Below are 20066 nucleotides of genomic sequence, written 5' to 3'. Positions count from 1 at the left end.
CATCCGTTAGGAATTTTTACTCCTATAAATAGGAGTGGACATTGTTGATGATAATAATAGAATGAATCTGAGTTTAGCCAAATATTTCTTATTGTTGTAGCCGTTAGATCGCCTTATCTTTCCAGGAGTAGATCATAACCATAAAAGCATCCTGTCCTTCCAAATCCTAGCCACCTTCTTCCACCAACAGCCACCCTACCCGTCCACTACCCTCCGACGACCGCTGCAATGTCGGTTAATTACCGTTCTGCCCTATTTAACATTACTCTACTATTTTTACCATAACTTTCATTCTAGATCTCTGATTGACTTTATTTCAAATCTATTAGAACCCTAACTTCTGAGATTACTACCCTTCAAAATCCCCATGATCATTCTATAGAAGGATCGTTCCAAATCTGGTTCATAACAGTTTACCCTCTGAAAAAAAAATTACATGTATCTCCTTAAATCAAGAAAAAAAGTAATTATATAGATATCTAAACTAAAAAGAAAATTAGTTCAGAGGTCATATGGAGTAAAAGAAAATGTTAAAAAAATATATATAAAAAATGGTGATAAGTGGAGTTATCTCTAAGAATCTTGCATAACTGTCGTTGAAATGATTGAAGCCTAACCCACTAATCAACCCTAGTGATTATTATTAAATTATTCCTATATTCTCCGTACCTTTTGTCCAAGGTCTACTAGAGGCTTTACTTATATATTACGTGCATATATATATATATATATATATATATATATATATATATATATTACATACATAATAAATAAGATTTAATTTAGTTACATATTTAATTTGATTTTATAGAGTGTAAATTATCGAAGATTGAGTTCAAGCTTGATTTTAAATAGGCTGTTTCGAAATTGGGAGTCAAGCTTGAGATAGGCATGAGCTTAATCTAATCAATTCAAGTTTGATGCTTTCACTTAGATTCGAAAAATATTTCAAGCCAAGCTAGGAGCTCAGCTCGATCAAGCTCCGAATAATTTGATTTTACAAAGCCACTCCAGTTTCAATTCAAATTTAGTTCTTGAATTAAGCTTAATTTGAAATATATTTGAATCTATTTATCAAGTGACCCAATATAGGCTCGAGCTTGAGAGAGGCTCCAAAATATTCTTTCTTTAGGGAAAGTTCGTAAGCACAAATTTTATTTATTCAATAAAATAGGTTGATACACGAATTGAGTGGGTGGGAGGAGGAGGATAAAACGATAGTCCTTTGACACAATCCCTCTACTTGGTTATAAAAATAAACATTCCGATAAAATAAAATAAAATATTAAACCTTAGGACTCACATATAATAAAAGAGGCGGATGATGCACAACAGACATCGATGATAAAGAAAAAAGATAAAAAGAAGAGAGGTGGTGACAACCGATATCAATGGAAATAGCAATAAAGGACAACAACGACAGGGGCAACAGTGAGGGGAGGAAGAACCCTCCGGGCAATGAGAAAAAAGACCTATGAGGCTTAAAATTAGGTTTGTGAATAATCCAAAGTCAAGTTTGAATTGAACTTCTTAGCACGTTGCATTAGAGAAAGTGGAGAGGAATGAGACAATTTGGAGAGAAGAACATCCCATCGAACATATGGACTCTTAAGCCTTTAACTGATTAGCTTAACATTTGGGTTAGGTTGATTCTCACTTCTAATGTTTTGGAGTCAATTGATTCTTCTCCAACAAAACAGACTTTGACTCAAGTCCTTCGTGTGCTTGTCAAAACCAAAAAAAAATCATTTTTTTTTCTATCTGCCTTAGGGACCACCAAACAAAATTAATGTAGCGGGTTAAATATATTTTACCTCCTTTTACTTATGCCCAAAATTATTTTACCCCACTGTATTTTGAAAAGTCTCAAACCAGTTCATATACTTACGACTAAAGTGATACCGTCATTTTTACTTTCTAACTTAACGGGGCGCGGCCAAATTACTTTAACAGCTGGCGGGGTTATTTTCCTTAATTTCTAGTTTTTTAAGGACCAAACTACCCTTCCCTCTTATATAAGGCTATTTTTTTTTTCTTTTCACACATTTTCTATCTTCCTTTTGCTTTCTTTCCCACCAATAGTCTCTTTCCAACTATTCGACGATCTACGATTTTTGCGCCAAATCTCAAAAACCCTAGGGAAGGAGATGATGTAATCCAAACAGAAAAAAAAATAAAGCAAACCTCGTCAGTTTAGCCTAAGAAACTGACGGGGCATTTTAGTCATTTGGTCACGCCCCCCCGTTAAGTTAGACAATATAACGGTTCACTTTAGTCGTAAGTATAGGGATTTGTTTGAAACTTTTTAAAGTACATGAGAGTAAAATAATTTTAGGCATAAATAGAGGAGGATAAAATGTGTTTAACCCATTAATGTAATAACTAGATCTACCTAACAAGACAATGTTAATTATATTTATATGGTGTCCCTCTCTCACTCTATCTCAGTTCCCCACGGTGTGCATTTGCGTGCATGTTCTACATTACAAACATATACATGGAGCTTAGTCTTCCTCCCTGGTGCGGCGTCGGAAGAGAATCATCACGAGTACCTTCGCCACTAAATCTTTTGTATGTCATCCTCTTCCTCTCCTTAATTACTACTACTACCCCATTAATGTTCGCCTTGAATGGTACAACTACTAGTGCTTCCGATGGCCGAGCCCTCCTCTACTTCAAGTCTCTCCTATCCGATCCTTCTAAAGCCTTGGCCTCATGGGATGCTAAGAAATCCCCCGATTTCTGCCAATGGCGAGGCGTCACCTGCGGCAAGCGCGGTCGCCGTCGGCATCGCGTCACGGCCTTGGTTCTCGACTCTCTCCATCTGGCCGGTTCCATCTCCCCGTCCATAGCCAACATCACGTTCCTCAACTCCCTCGACCTCTCCAGTAACCAACTCCATGGCCTTATCCCGCAGCAACTCGGCTCTCTTTCCCACCTCAAGAATTTCAACCTGAGCTTCAATTCGCTTGAGGGGGAGATCCCAGCTTCCATCTCTAACTGCACCAGTCTACAAAGCATCAGTCTAAATAGCAACAACCTCCGAGGTAGAATCCCGTCCAACCTTAGCCTCTGCTCCGATCTAAGGTACATTGATTTTGAGAATAACAACCTCACCGGAGGCATTCCCTCGGAGATTGGCGACCTCGTCAACTTGGAGTTACTTCTCATGGGTGTCAACATGTTGGAAGGTCCCATTCCTGACTCCATTGGGAAGCTTCAAAAGCTAAGCGCGCTGGAGCTGAGTAAGAATGGCATCTCGGGTTCAATCCCGTCTACGCTCGGGAATCTCTCATCATTGATTCTTCTTCTTGTCGAAAATACGAGTCTAACCGGATCCATTCCGTCAACTATGAGCATGCTCTCTTCTCTTGCTATTCTTTCTCTGGCAGGGAATCATCTCCAAGGAGGCATTCCGCCATCGTTAGGGAATCTTTCCTCCCTTGACACCCTAAACGTAGGAGAAAATGATCTGACTGGAAGTATCCCGTCATCTTTGGGGAGCCTCAGCTCCCTCACTTATCTTGAATTATTTGAAAACAATCTCGTCGGCGGCATCCCGCCGTCACTTGGCAATCTGCTTGAAATCACAGCAATTGATATGGGTTTTAACAACCTTACAGGCCGGATTCCTCCTCTCTTCTTCTTGAACATGACCTCCCTCCGACTTCTGGACTTGCAAAATAATACTTTGGTTGGTTCTTTGCCATTAGATATAGGTCGCCTGCTTCCAAGTCTCCAGTATCTTTATCTGAACAACAACCTGTTTTATGGATCAATTCCCTCATCTTTGTCTAATTCGTCTATGCTTGGAGCGATTCAACTCGATTATAATTCATTCACGGGTACCATCCCCGCAAGTGTTGGTACTCTGAAGAGCTTATACTGGCTTACAGTTAATAACAATCAATTAGAGGCGAAGGATTGGAGCTTCTTAACTGCCTTGGCGAACTGCACCTACCTACAAGTACTGCAGTTGGGTACCAATAATCTTAACGGTGTGTTGCCTAATGCGATTGCCAATTTGTCTACAAGTCTTGAGTACTTCGATGTGAGCTTCAACCAACTAGAAGGAAGCATACCAGTAGGTATTGGAAACCTTGTCAATCTAAGCATATTGACTTGCAACAATAACTTTCTCACAGGTGCTATCCCTGCCACTCTAGCTAGGCTTGAGATGTTACATATTATATATCTAGACGGTAACAATTTGTCTGGAGAGATCCCATCTACATTTGGCAACCTTACTCAACTGACCCAACTTGAGCTCAGCTTCAATGCACTTTCTGGGAACATACCCTCCAGCCTTGGAAGATGTCCGCTTGAACTGCTAGGCCTCAACAATAATAGTTTTACTGGTGGTGTACCGAAAGATGTCTTCCTTATTCCTACTCTCTCGATATATCTTCGCTTGTCACACAATCTGTTGTCTGGGCCACTCCCTGACGAAGTTGGTAGCTTAAAGAATCTAAGAGAGCTTAATCTCCAAGGAAACAGATTCGGCGGTCAAATTCCTAGCCTGCTTGGTGAATGCCAGATCTTGGAATATCTATATCTAGACAGAAACTCATTCCAAGGACCAATTCCTTCTTCACTAAGCCAATTGAGAGGCCTTCAGGTGCTAGATCTCTCACACAACAACTTGTCTGGACCCATTCCGGAGTTTCTAGCAACTTTTAGTGAACTGAGCTCTCTAAATCTCTCCTCCAACAATTTCGAGGGTGAAGTGCCATTACAAGGAGTTTTCAATAATGCAAGTGCAATCTCAATAGATGGAAATAGTATGTTATGTGGAGGCATCTCAGAACTCAAGTTGCCTCAATGCCCCGTCAAAACTTCTAACAAGAAGAAGAAGAAGCATCCATCTCCCAAACTGATAGTGATCATCTCAGTTTCTGCCGCACTCCTCTCTTGTATCATACTCCTCTCTTTCACTGCTGCAGTTCAATATTGGAGGCGTAAGTCAAGAAAGGAGCCATCAAACATGACACATTCAACTGAACCATACATGTGGATCTCTTACGCGGATCTGGTAAGAGCAACACAAGGGTTCTCTCCAGCTAATTTGATTGGTGTGGGTAGCTTTGGTTCTGTATACAAGGGAAATATAGAGAGTGCTGAAGAACACAATCTAGTTGCTGTAAAAGTACTTAACCTCCAACAACGAGGAGCCCTTAGAAGTTTCACTGCGGAGTGTGAAGCCCTGAGATGCATTCGACACCGAAATCTTGTCAAAATATTGACAGCTTGTTCAAGTGTTGACTTCAGAGGTAATGATTTCAAGGCTCTAGTTTTCGAATATTTTCCTAATGGGAGTCTAGACCAATGGCTACATCCACAAGTGGAGGAGAAAAGCCGAGTGCCGAGCTTCATCCAAAGGCTAAATATTGCCATTGATGTGGCATCTGCATTGGATTATCTTCACCACCATGGTCCAATTCCCATTGTACACTGCGATCTTAAGCCTAGCAATGTTCTTCTTGACGATGACATGGTTGCTCATGTGGGTGACTTTGGATTGGCGAGAATTCTTAAACCATCTGCTAGTGTATCCTCTCAGAAATCAACCAATTCAGCAGCTCTAAAAGGGTCAATTGGATATGTTGCTCCAGGTGCGTCTTCTACTTTGGTTCCATCCTTGTAATTCTAATTAGCTTTATACTATATTAGAGTTCACTCGCAACCTATCAACATACGATATTTCAAACGAGCATATTATTATATGAATTACACTTATGAAATCTAGTTTCATCAGTGATGTTTAACTGGTCGTCAACTTTATGATTACTCGATTCAATGTTATCATACTCGAACTAATACACAATGTCACTGTTTCAGAGTACGGCATGGCTAACAAAGTGTCCACTCATGGCGATATCTACAGCTATGGAATACTCCTGCTAGAGATGTTCACAGGGAAGAGACCGACTGATGACGTTTTCAAGGAAGGTCTTAACCTTTTTACACATGTTGAGATGGCATTACTAAACCAAATGATTGGCATCATGGATCCTAACCTGTTCTTAGAGGAGACAGTTGGAGAATCAAGTAGGGAGGCACTGAGAAGAGTTGATATCAGAGAAGGAAGAATAGACTGCATAATATCAGTCCTCAGAGTTGGTCTTCTGTGTTCAAAGGAATTACCAACAGAGCGTATGCAAACAAGAGATATCATTAGGGAGTTAACTAAAATCAAGCAGAGTTTCTGCGGGATGGGAGTAAATGCAGTTGATAGACATCATGCGTAAATTCTGTGAGAATTCGTGCATCTGAGAGACATCGAGAACCAGAAAGCTCATAATATGTACCTGGTAATATCATTTTGCATATCCAGATGGTGCTCACTTACGCATACTATAGCTGTAAATGAACCAGAAGACATGAGAGTCCTTAACAATAAATGAAATAAGGTTAAGTTTGTGTTGTTTGAAGTAAACATTTATAGAGAATTTCTGATACAGTATGATGAAATACAAGTTGAATTTATGGTGTGAAATGGCAGGATGGATGTTCATATGTGAAATTTTCAATATTTATTGTGAACACGAAAAACAAAGATCAAGTAAATGAGGACCAAAAATAGAAAAGGAAAGACCATTAATAATTTTCATTCAAATTACTTAACTACTCAAAAGAAAAGCAACTACTATCTATGTTGGAGAAGCCTAGAAATCCTTACTCAGATTATCTTGAATCAGAAAAATCACTAGATTTAGGTAAAAGGGGAAAGATCCACTAGATGTATGCACAAAATGCTTGCCTAGCCCATCATTTCTAAATTTTGCCAGCAACATAGACATTATTGATAAGCATTCAGAGGGCAGCGAGAACCATCGCAGGTGCCTTGAACCTAAAGCGGGCTTTTGAAAATATATCAGATTTACAAAATTGAACGTCACATTTTGTGAGACCGTAATCACTAACAACTAAATAGACAATGTATGATCTTCAACCAGAAGATAAATGAGTCATCTACACAATAATATTATAAGTTGGTAGTTAGAGAATAATATAAGAAAAAGATAGTAATAGTTTAGGAAGAAAAAAAGTAGATCCAAAGAAAATAACATCATTTAAGGGAAGCAAGGAAACAAAACTCACAGCAAATATATATACTATTTTTTAAGACAATGTGTATGAAATAATTTCACCAACTTCATATTATTGACTATGCTCCTCACAAAATTACTTCGTCTGCACACTTATGCACCCTCACAAAATTCATATTGACTCCTACCCACATACTTAGTATGTATGTGCACGCAGCTCTTGAGCACCTGTGTAGCACTACCGCCTTTTGCAAAGAACTTTTCCCTTCATGATACCGCAAGTAGATGAGTTTTTTCTCAAACCTCTAGAACCTTACAGAACCCTCTCCTCACTACAATTAAACAAATTGTAGTAACAAGAACAAAAGTATTCTATGACAGACTACGTTACTAATTAAGTAATAATACAGCAAGGCTTTTGTCTTCTTGCATTATGATTATACTGTCCACAACATCTATAATTTCAGATTATATACAAAAATAGCTGCATATCCTCCAAAGGTCCATCATGAATTATAGATAAACACACATTTTATCAAAATCTGTCTTAATCCCATATCTCAGAAAGTATTCATAGAGTGTTTTTTTGTTGAAACATGTCTAGACAGTACGTTTAAGAAGTTAATTAAACCTAATTGACATTTACTAGGAAAACATTCAGCAGTATTTTGCATCTTAACTACAGGTCAGGTTTCATTATAATTAGCAGTGCTTCTATGACAGTGTGCTAGGTATTGCCACAATATCCATTCAGCTCCTATCTAGCACCACAATATGGGTCTATGCAAGATCAGATAAATTATTTTGTTCAGCATTATGGGCCACTCTTAATCGAAGCATCATATTTAGAGTGAATGACTTAGTGGACTAAGTCATGCTACTTCTTGCTGGTTCTCATTGTCAAATACTACAACATAGAATCTGGAGCTACTAATTTTATAGGAAAGGCATATAAAAACATTAAATAAAAGGTCCTTATATTGGACTACAAGCTTCCAAGATAATAGGATACTGAGTGAGAAACTCAGTAAAATCAACTAATGGCGATTGAAGAAACTTTTTCATTTGTAGCATGGGTTAGATTGGACCTACAACAAGGAACCACTGAATTCTCCAGTAAGGTTTAGCTAGGAAGGATATAAGACATTTTAATCAACATATTCTCTAATTTCATCAACTCTGCATAGACTGCATTATAACCTCCCTTAACACACTGAATAGTGAATACAAAAGAAAGGAGCCTCCTTGGAATGATGACTTCTAAAATTAATGATAAGGAAAGGTTGCTTAAAGCTGTCTCATGGAGGTAAATGTATAACAGAAACCAAAGTTGCATTAGCCAAATTGTTTAAAGTTCGAAGCACTCTCCTTAAGAGAATATATCACAACAACAGAAGTTCATCTGTTGTTCAAAGAATGAAGCTTATAGAAGCAAGGTTGTACTTCACAATTATATGAAAAAACGCCAAATGAGACAGCTGATTATTATTTTCGAATTGACCTTAAATTTATAAATAACAATTAGAGCAATCGTTTAATCAAGAAACTACAATAACATCAGACAATTACAAGTTGCTGGGTTGTCATAGTTGCGAGCGTACTTGGGGTCTTCTGCTCAATGGATCTTCTCCGTCACGCTCCAAAATTGCACTGGCGGACAAACTCCATTTCATAGTCCACATACTTTGACCAGAGATGCCGGAACTGATTCATGCCAATATCCAACCAGGGTTTCATATTCCCATTGAAATGCACAACAGCGGCATTGCTGATCTCCTCCATGCTTATGCTTGGATTATACCCAAGTCCGAGCACATGCCAAGATTTGTCCAGAGGTTTCGTCGTTGAGTAGAATGTGATCAAGCCTGGTGGCAGGGTTCCGAGTTTCCACAAAGTTCGGTTCTCATTCTGCAAGAACATCAAGCCCGAAGTATTTAGCATCACAATTTTAATACGAGGAAAGAGTGCACCAACATAAACTGCAAACAAAAGAAAGCAAGTATGGCGAAGAAAATTTACTAGTAAGAAGCAATAACCTGATATCAAGGATGGTATAAAGTATTACAACACAGAGGAAGTAGATTTGTAAATGAAGGAAAATGAACAGCATTTATCTACGCACTTCAGCTAAAATTGTAGTATTTCATACTTGAAATGAGATAAATTAAGTCTCAGATATTCTATATTAGGAAAATGTCACTAATGACTAAATTGACTCGTATTAGTAAAGAGAACTCTTTTTATAGTATGCCTTTACCAGGAAACTTCATATTACTTATTAGTTATTATACAGCAAGGTTTGAACTTTCACTGGAAATGGAATAGTGCCGGCCAACTTAATAAAAACTAAAGCTGAAACCCATTGGTTAAGGCCCAATGGCCTTAAACTATCAAGATTTCTAGTTTTGACATTTATATTGGACCACAATAGGCTAAGATCATTCTATTTCAGATTAAAATATTCATTTTTTCTAGGGGTCAAAACCGAAACTTTGAAGCATGTCATATAGTATACTCCTATATGCAATGTCATATTTACAAAACTACAGAAGATAACTGGCTAAGAAGCAGCCTATTTGAGATAGGCCACTACTAACTTACCAGATTCTGCCAGTAATGGTACTGCTCAGTACACTTCTCCTTCCTCCATGCATCGAGATCAAAAAAGTTCATCCCATATGCCCAGCCGCAAGCCTTGGGGTTAAACCTCTCCTTGATCAGAGGGTGTGAGAAATTCATATACTGGGCATAGCGATGGAAAGACCCAAAGCACGTCTCAACCGCCCCATTCACCTTCCCATCCATGTCAATTTTCCACAGCCCTGTTAAATCCCTCTGCACCACAATATCATCATCCAAGAAAAGAATCCGGTGGAGCTTCGGGTACATCTCCGGCAGGTAAAACCTGAGATGGTTGAGCATGGATAGGTACTTGGGGTTCCTAAATTTCATGTTGGTAGTATCCTTGGTAGCATTCTCAAGTTTGTTCTCAAAGTAGAAACGTTGCAAATTTGCGGATTCGAGCTGGCGGAGGACAGGAACATACGAAGAATTTAAGAACTTGTAGTCCTCCACTGCCTTCACCTCAATGTGGGCGCCGGCGTAGTCCTTGAGCCGGAACATGACCTGCATTGCTCCTAGATTCATCCTATCAGTGACGACGTGGAAGACGTGCTTCCATGGTTCGCGGGAGTTCTTGACCGCAGAATTCACGACGACGGATGCCGCGAGGACGTTGTCGGAGAAGATGGCGTAGTGGTAGAGGCGGGGGTCTTCGAGTTCGGGCGGGGGGTTCGGGGGATCAACGTAGCGATCGGGGGTGGGCGATACGCTCCTCCATGAGGCGCATGGCGAGGCAGTGGAGGGATTTGGGGATGGATTTCGCAGCGATGAGGCTGGAGAAGGCGCCTTGCTTCTTGGCCTTAGAAAGCTGCTCGTTGGCTGCAAATATAGTGTCTTTAAGCTTCTGGATCTTGAGTTGGTTATCGAAGGAGTCCTTGGCGTCGGAGATGAGGGATCTCGCAGCGCGGATGCGGTCCTTAACCTCGCGCTCGAAGCGTACGAGAGAGGACTCATCATCCAGGTCGAGATCGCCGCGGGAGGAGAGGAGGAGGGAGAAGTTCCTGGAGAGGTCCGCGAATAGGCGGACTTGTTTAGATGACTCAAGCTTCAGCTTGCGGGCGAAGGAGGCGTAGGCGGCGGCGAGGGCAGCGTGGTCGGAAGCCTGCTTGCGGATTAGATCAGCGCGGGCACGGAGGGGGTCGGATCGAACGGCCAGGAGGGACCGACGGAGAAGATGAATGCCGCCACCGAGGTAAGAGGAGGACGGGGAGCGCGAAGAGGGGAGATCGCCGGATAGGAGGAAGATAGCGGCGGTAATGAGCAAGAGGGAAGCGGAGAGAGTGAGGAGGAGGGAGGAAAAGAGCGAACAGTTACGATTAGGGATTCGACGGGGGTTCGAGCGAGAGAGATGAGAGGAGATCGCCATTGGTAGGGTTTGGAGGATTAGAGATGGGAGGGAGGCGAGTGTTCGATCTCGAGCTCAAGTGGGAAAGTGAGGAGTGAGGAGGTAAAGATTAGAGCATATGTGATAAAGATTAGTGCTAATGACCATCTTAAACTAAATTATGCTTTCTCCTCCAATACCCAGATTGGCCAGGTATTAAAATACAAACAATTTATACTATATATATATATCATTACGGAAGGGGTTCAAATATTTAACCATTAAATATACATAAAACTTAATCATTAAATATAATTAGCTAATAAATCGAGTATTGGTTTTAAGTTAAAATTAGCTAATCTGGTTCTCATAATTTTGGTACTCTCTTGGTACATGGAATATACTTCTCTCCCCTCTTAATTAATAGCGTTGAGTTGAAAGTGACCGGATTTCTGGTATCGTTTGACATGCTCCAGTCCCATCCTACGACTTTTTCTTTTTAACGCCCCGTGTTTAAGAAATTTATCATTTGACCCCCTGCAGTTGCACCTTCTCTTCTATGTTAGATGGAAATTTTTGATGGGAAAACTCACTATTGGGGATCTAAAGGTGTATATACCTAACATATAGGGTTCTATTAGCAAAAAAATTCTTATTTGGGGAGTTTCTGGGTAGTTACGGTAATAATGGAGTACGGTTGCATGGCCATGGGGATGGATAGGGATTAGGGAGAAGCGAGGTTTGTTTCCGCGGGGAAAGTGGGGTTAAGATTGCGAAAGTGGAAGACAGTTGTTCTTCAACACTGTATTCTTCTTAGATCCGATTGGACGAGTTGATGATTATATATTTATATATATTCCTGCGGTGCGTATTTTAAATTAGGTGTCGGTGGAGAAAGTGGGCCGGGAAAATGGATTCCAATCCAATATGAGCCCAAAAAGAACTTTTGTGGGCTTTAGCAGGCATGGAAGATGGCTCGCCTGCGATACTTTCGTTGTTATCCTCTCACTCAGGCGACTCCCCGATAACCAACTCCGGTGAGAGGAGGAAGAAAGAGAGAGAAGGGTATTAAACTAGAGAAGATGGAGAAGTCCCAGAACTTGTATCTCCAAAAATTACTTTATTTACCTGAGAAGAAAGTTAATATATAGCCAGCTGTAGTAACAAACTCAAACTAACTCAACCAACAAGATGGTATACCAATTAACTTCTTCTTCAAAACTAACTCTGTTAAAGGGGAAGAGAAGGATAGGTAGATCCCCTTTGACAAGAGGATCTTTCACTTTAAATAGGGAGAAACTAAAATTGTCGCTGAAATCACTCTCTCTCCATCTCCGAAAGGAGGAGGAAGTGAACAGTTTTGCACGTGCAGCCCCTTTCTTTTTTTTTTAATTATTTTTTTTTTTAATTTTTTTATTTGAATGTTACACAAACTAAAGAATCTTTCTAGTAATCTGTCTAAAATCAAGAAAGATTCCTAAGACCTAGAAAGAGATTATGCATAAAACATTAAAAATTTATATTGTAGAGAAGAACAATATTAAGTTCTTACTTATTATAAGTTGAAGGGCATGATGGAAACACAGTCCAAGTTACAAACATCCAAGATAGTCCATTCTTATTGAATCCTTTTTGTCAATAATAGGCCAAACAACCAAACTATGGAGAAGAAGGTTAATAGTGCCTAGGGTAAGAAGCATGGCTTAGACAAGATGTAGTTGCATAAGGTGGGCAATCATATATAGCTAAGAAGGACTAAAATTTACCTCCCTCTTCGCATGGTTGAACTAATGTGGTTCTCCGGTAATTTGCTGGTCAATATTTTCACATGGTATAAAAATAGATAAGTTGAAACTTACTAAAATAATTCAAATATCTACCTACCATAATAAGCCTCAAAATATATTTTATATTTCTACAAATGTTTACAACTTGCATAAAGAGAAAAAATAATAATTAATACAATAAATTAATAAATGTAAAATCTATTTATCCTTTCTTGATCCATTATTATGATGATATTCATAAGCTAGAAAAATTTGTCAGCCAAAAAATGGTTAGCCTAAAACCCAACAAATATAATTTATAATAGTTTAAAAGTAATACAATGCATAATCAAACTAGATATAATATGCTCAACCTTAAAATGCACAATCAAAATATTTTTATAATGCTAGCAAATGATTCATATTTTCTAAATTTTGAAAAGTTTGTCATATATTGCATCATATAATAACTCATAGCCTCCAAATAAGAATTTATTACTACAGAATCCCTCTCTAGTATTAAAATTATCGAAATAGACTACACCTTAAATTTAATATTAAAATAAGTCTGTTTTATTATTATCCTCAGTAAAACACTGAACTTATTGGTGTTTTTACTTTTAGAATGTTGAAAAGTTTCTTTAATAAAATGTTAAACTGTTCAACATTTTTTTTCAAAAAAAATAATAATTCAGCATGTTATTACAAAATTATAAAAAAATTAAAATTTTGGAGGAGATATCATCTTTTTCTTTTTTGAGAAAATATTGAGAGTAGTTGGCTTTGGGAGAATTTGCAATAAAATTTCAGCACATAAATCTTTTCTTGATAATTGAGCAAAAAATTATGATACTCTAAATTTTTCTTTATATTTTTGAAACACCCGTCTCTAAATACACATGCCCTCAAGTAGGTGAAATCCACGTGATTTTCACATGATATATAGGTCAATATTTTCTCATAATATAAAAGATAAAAACTCAACATTTCTATAAATAATCTAAATAGAATGAAGCCTATAATACCACAGGTCACAACAAATCTCAAAATACATATCCATACACCTCAGATAAAAATGCCTATAAATGAGCAACAATTTATGTAACCTATTTTACAAAAATAATATAAATGGATAAATAATAAAACTAATCTTCACTAATTTCTCCTCGAACTCGGGATTATCAACTAATCTGAAAATACTTTTACCAAAAGGTAATGAGCATGAACTTCAACAAGTATACACTTCTACAGTCTAAAAGTAATGTAAGGAAGGATCCAGCATGATATACAAAAGCTAACTTTGATCATAATAATACATCCACACAATATGTCTATCATGTCTATATCTATAACTCGCATGTATTAATAATAGAATATATGGTATGCATCACTCAAACCATCAAATTCTTTATCTTAGGCTTATGCAAAGCCACAACCATAAATAACAACAAATTCTTACATCAATCAACAGCTATGGAGAAGGAAAGACAACTAGCAATAGTTTTGCCATGCTCATTACCCATCAGACAACATAATTAACGACCTCACTCGTAAACCCATCATCATTGTTAAAACAATATCATCACATACAGTAGAATCGTTGCATATGGTAAAATCATTGTACACATAAGAATTATCGCACACATCAGATTCGTCGCCTACATCGGTATCATTGCACATAGTGGAATCATCATATATACAGCAGAATCATCGCATGCAACCAAACCATGAGCACACAGCTCATGAATGGATGCTTTGACTATGTGTCATCAGATACACTAGGCTTATGAGCCCTATCTCTAAATCATAGTATTAAGATCATCTAGTGTCCAGTCTCTATAGTCAGCAGTGTTACACCAACACAATTACTAGAAATCCAAGAGTTCTTTTTTTCTATAAATAGCACCAAATGCATATTAAGTTAACAAAATTAATCTCTAAAGATAACATAAAACACATTATTAATACCAATGTAAGTATTCACCTTCTTAATAAGCAAACTAAAAACTATAAATTATGTAAGATTTTTTAAAGATTTACATGTATATGAATCTATATTCGAGTTCTTTTTTCAAAAATCTTACCGATATACGAATCTATATCTAGGTCGGCTAGGAATTTTTTTATACCTAAAAGGGTTATGTTGGTTAAACCAATAGATTCGCGGATGGATGTGAATTTAGTTTTGATTATGTTGGATAGCGAATCGAGTCAGAATTAATCCGACCATTTTTCACCCCTAGTATCTCCACTATTCATTTGTTAAATTACTAGCTGCCAAAATGTAAACCTAAGGGCATCTCCAATCAATCATGAGTTTTGAAGGGTATACATAAAATATAAATTAGAGGGGTAAACTGTACACATGCAAAAATGTCGTGGAAAGGTATATAGGCAAAAAAAACTTATTAAAAATGGCGGGTGTTATTTTAATTTTAATTTTAACTTTTCTCCTTCTCACACGAAAGGATCTGAACCTATCATATGTCGTGAAAAAGAAAATTTAGAATTTTTTTTTACCAAAATAGAAAAATAAATTTCGATCATAAGTCAAAATAAAATTATTGTCTCAGACAAAGATTCTTACTAGAGTAATTACCATATTATTACGTTGGAAAATTATCAACAATTCTTTTTTTTAATATACTACTATACTAACTCTCCCGAAAAATAATTCATATGTAATATACTAATATACTTTCCTCTCTTTCATAATCCATTTATCTTCGTAATAAATTGCTCTCTCCGACGAAGAGTGGTTCATTAATCTCTTTTCTAGCATATTGGTCTAGTAATTACTTGAATTAAAATCGCTATCTAAGACAACAATTTGTTGACCAGATAAAAATTATAGTAATTTTAGGTATAATTTGAACGCTTATATTTTTCTCAATAGCAGCCTCTCTTTTTTTCGCCAAACTTATACTTTTATTTTATTTTGTTATTGTTTTTATCATTTATGAGTCCGAAGGCTAAATATGGGCTAGATAAATGGCCAACCCTCCTTAGATATTTAGGCCCCATCGAGCTTTTAGCCGTCTAGTCTAGGCTTCAAGCCATATGCGTCACCGAACAATTGCTTCGAACTAAACGCCGCTAAGACCTGTTCCAAGCCGTTGCGTTATCAAGCTATTCTTCTAAGCTAACCGCACTACCGAGCCATCAACCGAATCGAGCCAAGCCACCAAACCACCGACCACCAAACAATTTCTCTATAATATTATTTGGGTTTGTAGTTGAACTCATGACCACCTTAGTCATGAGCAAAGTACCTACCAACTCTATTAGAGTTGTTGGTAAACTTGTAATTTTATCCTTGACAAGATATTCCCAACAACATACATTCATGATTGTAATCTTATCCGGACCCAGATGTACGGAAATCCTTACATCCAGATATGGAGAGGATCTGCCCAACCCGAGAAATCCCCCAGTTCGGACCCTCTCCCAGCGAAAGGGGAAGACAGATAGGCGAGCATCGCAACCAATCCGAGAAAACCACCCTCCTCTCTCTTCCTCGATGCACCTCCGGCGGCGACGGCGGCGGAGGCTGCGTCGATGATCCCGAGGACCTCGTCGTCGTTGGCGCCGTCGAAGCGTAAGAAATGGACGGAGGAGGAGGAGCGCTCCCTGATCGAGAAGTACGCGTCGATGTCCGCCGACGGCAGCCTCTCCCGCCTCCGCACGCGCGAGCGGCGCTTCCGCCCGATAGCCGACCACGTCAACGCTGTTCACCACGCCGCCGACCCCGCCGCCTTTCCCTTCCTCTGGTCCTGGAAGGACGCCTCCACCAAGGTCCAGAACATGCGCCACCAGTACCTCCTCGTCAAACAGAAGCTCCTCTCCTCCTCCTCCTCCTCCTCCTCCTCCGCTGCCCGTCCAGGATCCGACTGCCCCGATCCCGCCGCCGACCTCGACTTGGCCCACCAGGGCGTCTCCCTCTGGCCCAACTTCCTCCGCTACCGCGACGTCTTCGGCGATCACCCCCTCCCTCCCAAACCCCAAGACCCCCACGACGACTGCGACGGAGACGGAGATCTAGGGTTAGGCTTAGGATTCGATGCGGACGACGATGGATTCGCCTACGCTGCTACCGCCGACGCTGCTGACGTGGCGCCGGCTCCGCCGAAGAAGAGGAAGAAGAAGCGAAGTGCAACGGAGGAGGAGGAGGATGAGGAGTGGGAGGAGAGGATGGAGAAGAAGAGGGAGGAGTGGAGGAAGAAGATAGAAGAGATGCTGAGCCACCACAGAGCTGAGATGGAGGGGATCCAAGAAAGGATCCTCCAAGATCAGCAAAGCATGATAAGCCAAGTACTTGGATTGGTCTCCAACTGGGCGGCGCCGCTCGTCGTCGCCGGAATCCCCGACGGCGCCGCCGCCGCCGGCGCCTCCCTCGGAAACCCTAATAATAATAATAACCACCACCACCACCCCCACCACCATCACAACCATCAGCAGTACTTATCACAAATGATGCCGGGATTGCACCAGGAGAATGGGATTGCGGCGGAGGAGGGCCGCGCCGCCGCCGGAGATGCGCCGGAGGACCAGTTCATTGTTGATTGACAATATTAAATTTTTTTTTTGATGGTTGTTCATATGGAGAGAAGAAGGTTTATTGTAATTGTTGTTAGTAATTAGTAGTAGCTATTGCTTAAAGTTTGGATGGAGGTGGAGAGAGGGGAGGTAGGACGAATGCTTAAGTTTGGATGGTTCTCCAAATTGTTTCTTTCTGTTGTTATCTTTCATCCTTCGAATGTACTTGTTATAGATAGATGTGGGAATATAATTAGTCCTTTGATCAATTCACATGAAGCACTAGTATTTGTTTAGAATTAAGAGCTTTTTAGATGCATAAAACACCAAACTTTCTTATTCTTCCATATTTTTCGGTTAATTTTTGCATAAAAGTTGAAATTATAGTACTTTTTAACTGATGAAATAACATAAATACTCATGACTAAAATAAGAATATATATATATATATATATATATATATATATACAAATAAAATAAGCCTATTTTGGTCTTCTCTTTTGCTGGCTTGAAACAACATTTCACGATTTATATCCGCTTATCTCCAGCCCGTGAACTTAGCTGATACTATGATAGCACCGAATTTTTTCAATTCGGCAGTTCGATCTATGATTTATCATTCATGGACGTTGATAAGATCCTTCCATTTAGCAGCACCTTAGGATGGCATAGCCTTAACGTTAATGGCGAGGTTCAAACGAGGAAAGGCTTACGGTGGATACCTAGGCACCCAGAGACGAGGAAGGGCGTAGTAAGCGACGAAATGCTTCGGGGGAGTTGAAAATAAGCATAGATCCGGAGATTCCCAAATAGGTTAACCTTTCGAACTAGCTGCTGAATCCATGGGCGGACAAGAGACAACTGCGAATCAAACATCTTAGTAGCCGAGAGGAAAAGAAAGCAAAAGCGATTCCCTTAGTAGCGGCGAGCGAAATGGGAGCGGCCTAAACCGTGAAAACGGGGTTGTGGGGGAGCAATACAAGCGTCGTCTTTGCTAGGCGAAGCGGTGGAGTGCCGCACCCTAGATGGCTAGAGTCCGATGGCCGAAAGCATCACTAGCTTACGCTCGACCCGAGTAGCATGGGGCACGTGGAATCCGTGTGAATCGGCAAGGACCACCTTGCAAGGCTAAATACTTACGGGTGACCGATAGCGAAGTAGTACCGTGAGGGAAAGGTGAAAAGAACCCCCATCGGGGAGTGAAATAGAACATGAAACCGTGAGCTCCCAAGCGGTGGGAGGAGAAAGTGATCTCGGCCGCGTGCTGTTGAAGAATGAGCCTGGCGACTCATAGGCGGTGGCTTGGTTAAGGGAACCCACCGGAGTCGTAGCGAAAGCGAGTCTTCATAGGGCGATTGTCACCGCTTGACCCGAACTTGGGTGATCTATCCATGACCGGGGATGAAGCTTGGGTGAAACTAAGTGGAGGTCCGAACCGACCGATGTTGAAGAATCGGCGGATGAGTTGTGGTTAGGGTGAAATGCCACTCGAACCCGAGCTAGCTGGTTCTCCCCGAAATGCGTTGAGGCGCGGCGGCTTGACCGGACATCGAGGCAAACTCGAATACTAGATATGACCCCAAAATAACGGGGGTCAAGGTCGGCCCGGTGAGACGATGGGGGATAAGCTTCATCGTCGAGAGGAAATGGCCGGATCACCGCCTAAGGCCCCTAAATGACCGCTCGGTGATAAAGGAGGTAGAGGTGCAGAGACAGCCAGGAGGTTTGCCTAGAAGCAGCCACCCTTGAAAGAGTGCGTAATAGCTCACTAATCGAGCGCTCTTGCGCCGAAGATGAACGGGGCTAAGCGATCTGCCGAAGCTGTGGGATGTAAAAATGCATTGATAGGGGAGCGTTCCGCCTAAGAGCGAAGCAACCGTGAAAGCGGGGGTCGACGAAGCAGAGTCTCGACGGTGTTTAGTTCAGACTAATCTGCGACACATATGACTTAAAATCTAAAAACCTCTATATTTATATAAAATTGATTATTTGTTAAAAAAAATCAATCAATCAATAAAACAAAGTTAACACTTAGGCTCGATGCATATTCTGTCGTTAAAAAGTACCTTTTGTGTTACCACTGCTGCTCTTTGCCACATGGGCAAAATGGTGGAGGTCACAGAGGATTCATACCACTGCTCCTTTTTCTGAGAGTTGACTAAAAGATCACTTTGATTTGAAGTGTCAAATGTAAGAATTTGCTGATGTAATAAAATACCACTGACTGGACCAGCAAAATTTATTTGTCAAGATCACATGAAGCTTTATTAACTCTAACTGGCAGGGAGATCAAGAAGCTTCTTGAAGGAAGAAAAAGTACCCCCAAATTCATCGTTAAAAAGAATCTTTACTGGCAAATCAAGTGCCTTTGCTGATTGCTCCTGACACAGTTCATATAAATAAGTCTATCCATGCAGTTGCACTCTATCTCAAATTGATTTAATCCCAACAAGAACAATAGCAATATAAGCACATATGTCAACAGTAGAAAAGTCATTGCAAAATATTTCCAACTCCAAAGCAGTGAACATGGAATCATGATACAGACCGTGCAGTGCCGGCGTGCCGTAAGAGGAGAAGAAGAAAATAATAAGATACTCACATTTGTCGTCGCCGACCGCCGCTCACCTACCATCGCCGTCACCCGAGCACGACGAGTACCCTAGCCCGAGGGAGAGATGAGATCGAGAGGATCCGAATCTCATCTCTCCCTCGGGCTAAGGCACCCAACGCGGTCAGGCAACAGCAACGGCGACGGCGACGGTGATC

At 40.2% G+C, this 20066-nt stretch overlaps 2 protein-coding genes across 2 annotated transcripts; one reads left to right on the top strand and one right to left on the bottom strand.

The window, feature by feature from the left end:
• The first annotated feature begins 2419 nt into the window (after positions 1-2419).
• On the top strand, positions 2420-6496 carry LOC140801644 (receptor kinase-like protein Xa21). Its single transcript, XM_073156859.1, has 2 exons — positions 2420-5612; positions 5839-6496. Exons 1-2 carry the CDS (start codon positions 2474-2476, stop codon positions 6246-6248), a joined length of 3549 nt encoding a protein of 1182 aa, XP_073012960.1. The 5' UTR covers positions 2420-2473; the 3' UTR covers positions 6249-6496.
• Positions 6497-8504: 2008 nt separating this feature from the next.
• LOC140802112 (galacturonosyltransferase 8-like) lies at positions 8505-11116 on the bottom strand. The gene is given in 3 exon segments (XM_073157547.1): positions 8505-8957; positions 9651-10367; positions 10369-11116. Coding segments are annotated over 3 exon segments (1662 nt in total). The 5' UTR covers positions 11038-11116; the 3' UTR covers positions 8505-8681.
• Between the last annotated feature and the right edge of the window lie 8950 nt (positions 11117-20066).

Source organism: Typha latifolia, chromosome 15, assembly GCF_019914945.1.
Source record: "Typha latifolia isolate L0001 chromosome 15, TyphaL0001v2, whole genome shotgun sequence".
NCBI classification, from domain to species: Eukaryota; Viridiplantae; Streptophyta; class Magnoliopsida; order Poales; family Typhaceae; genus Typha; species Typha latifolia.
The sequence above is the reverse complement of the archived record's forward strand: the minus strand, read 5'-3'. Positions and strand labels throughout refer to the sequence as shown.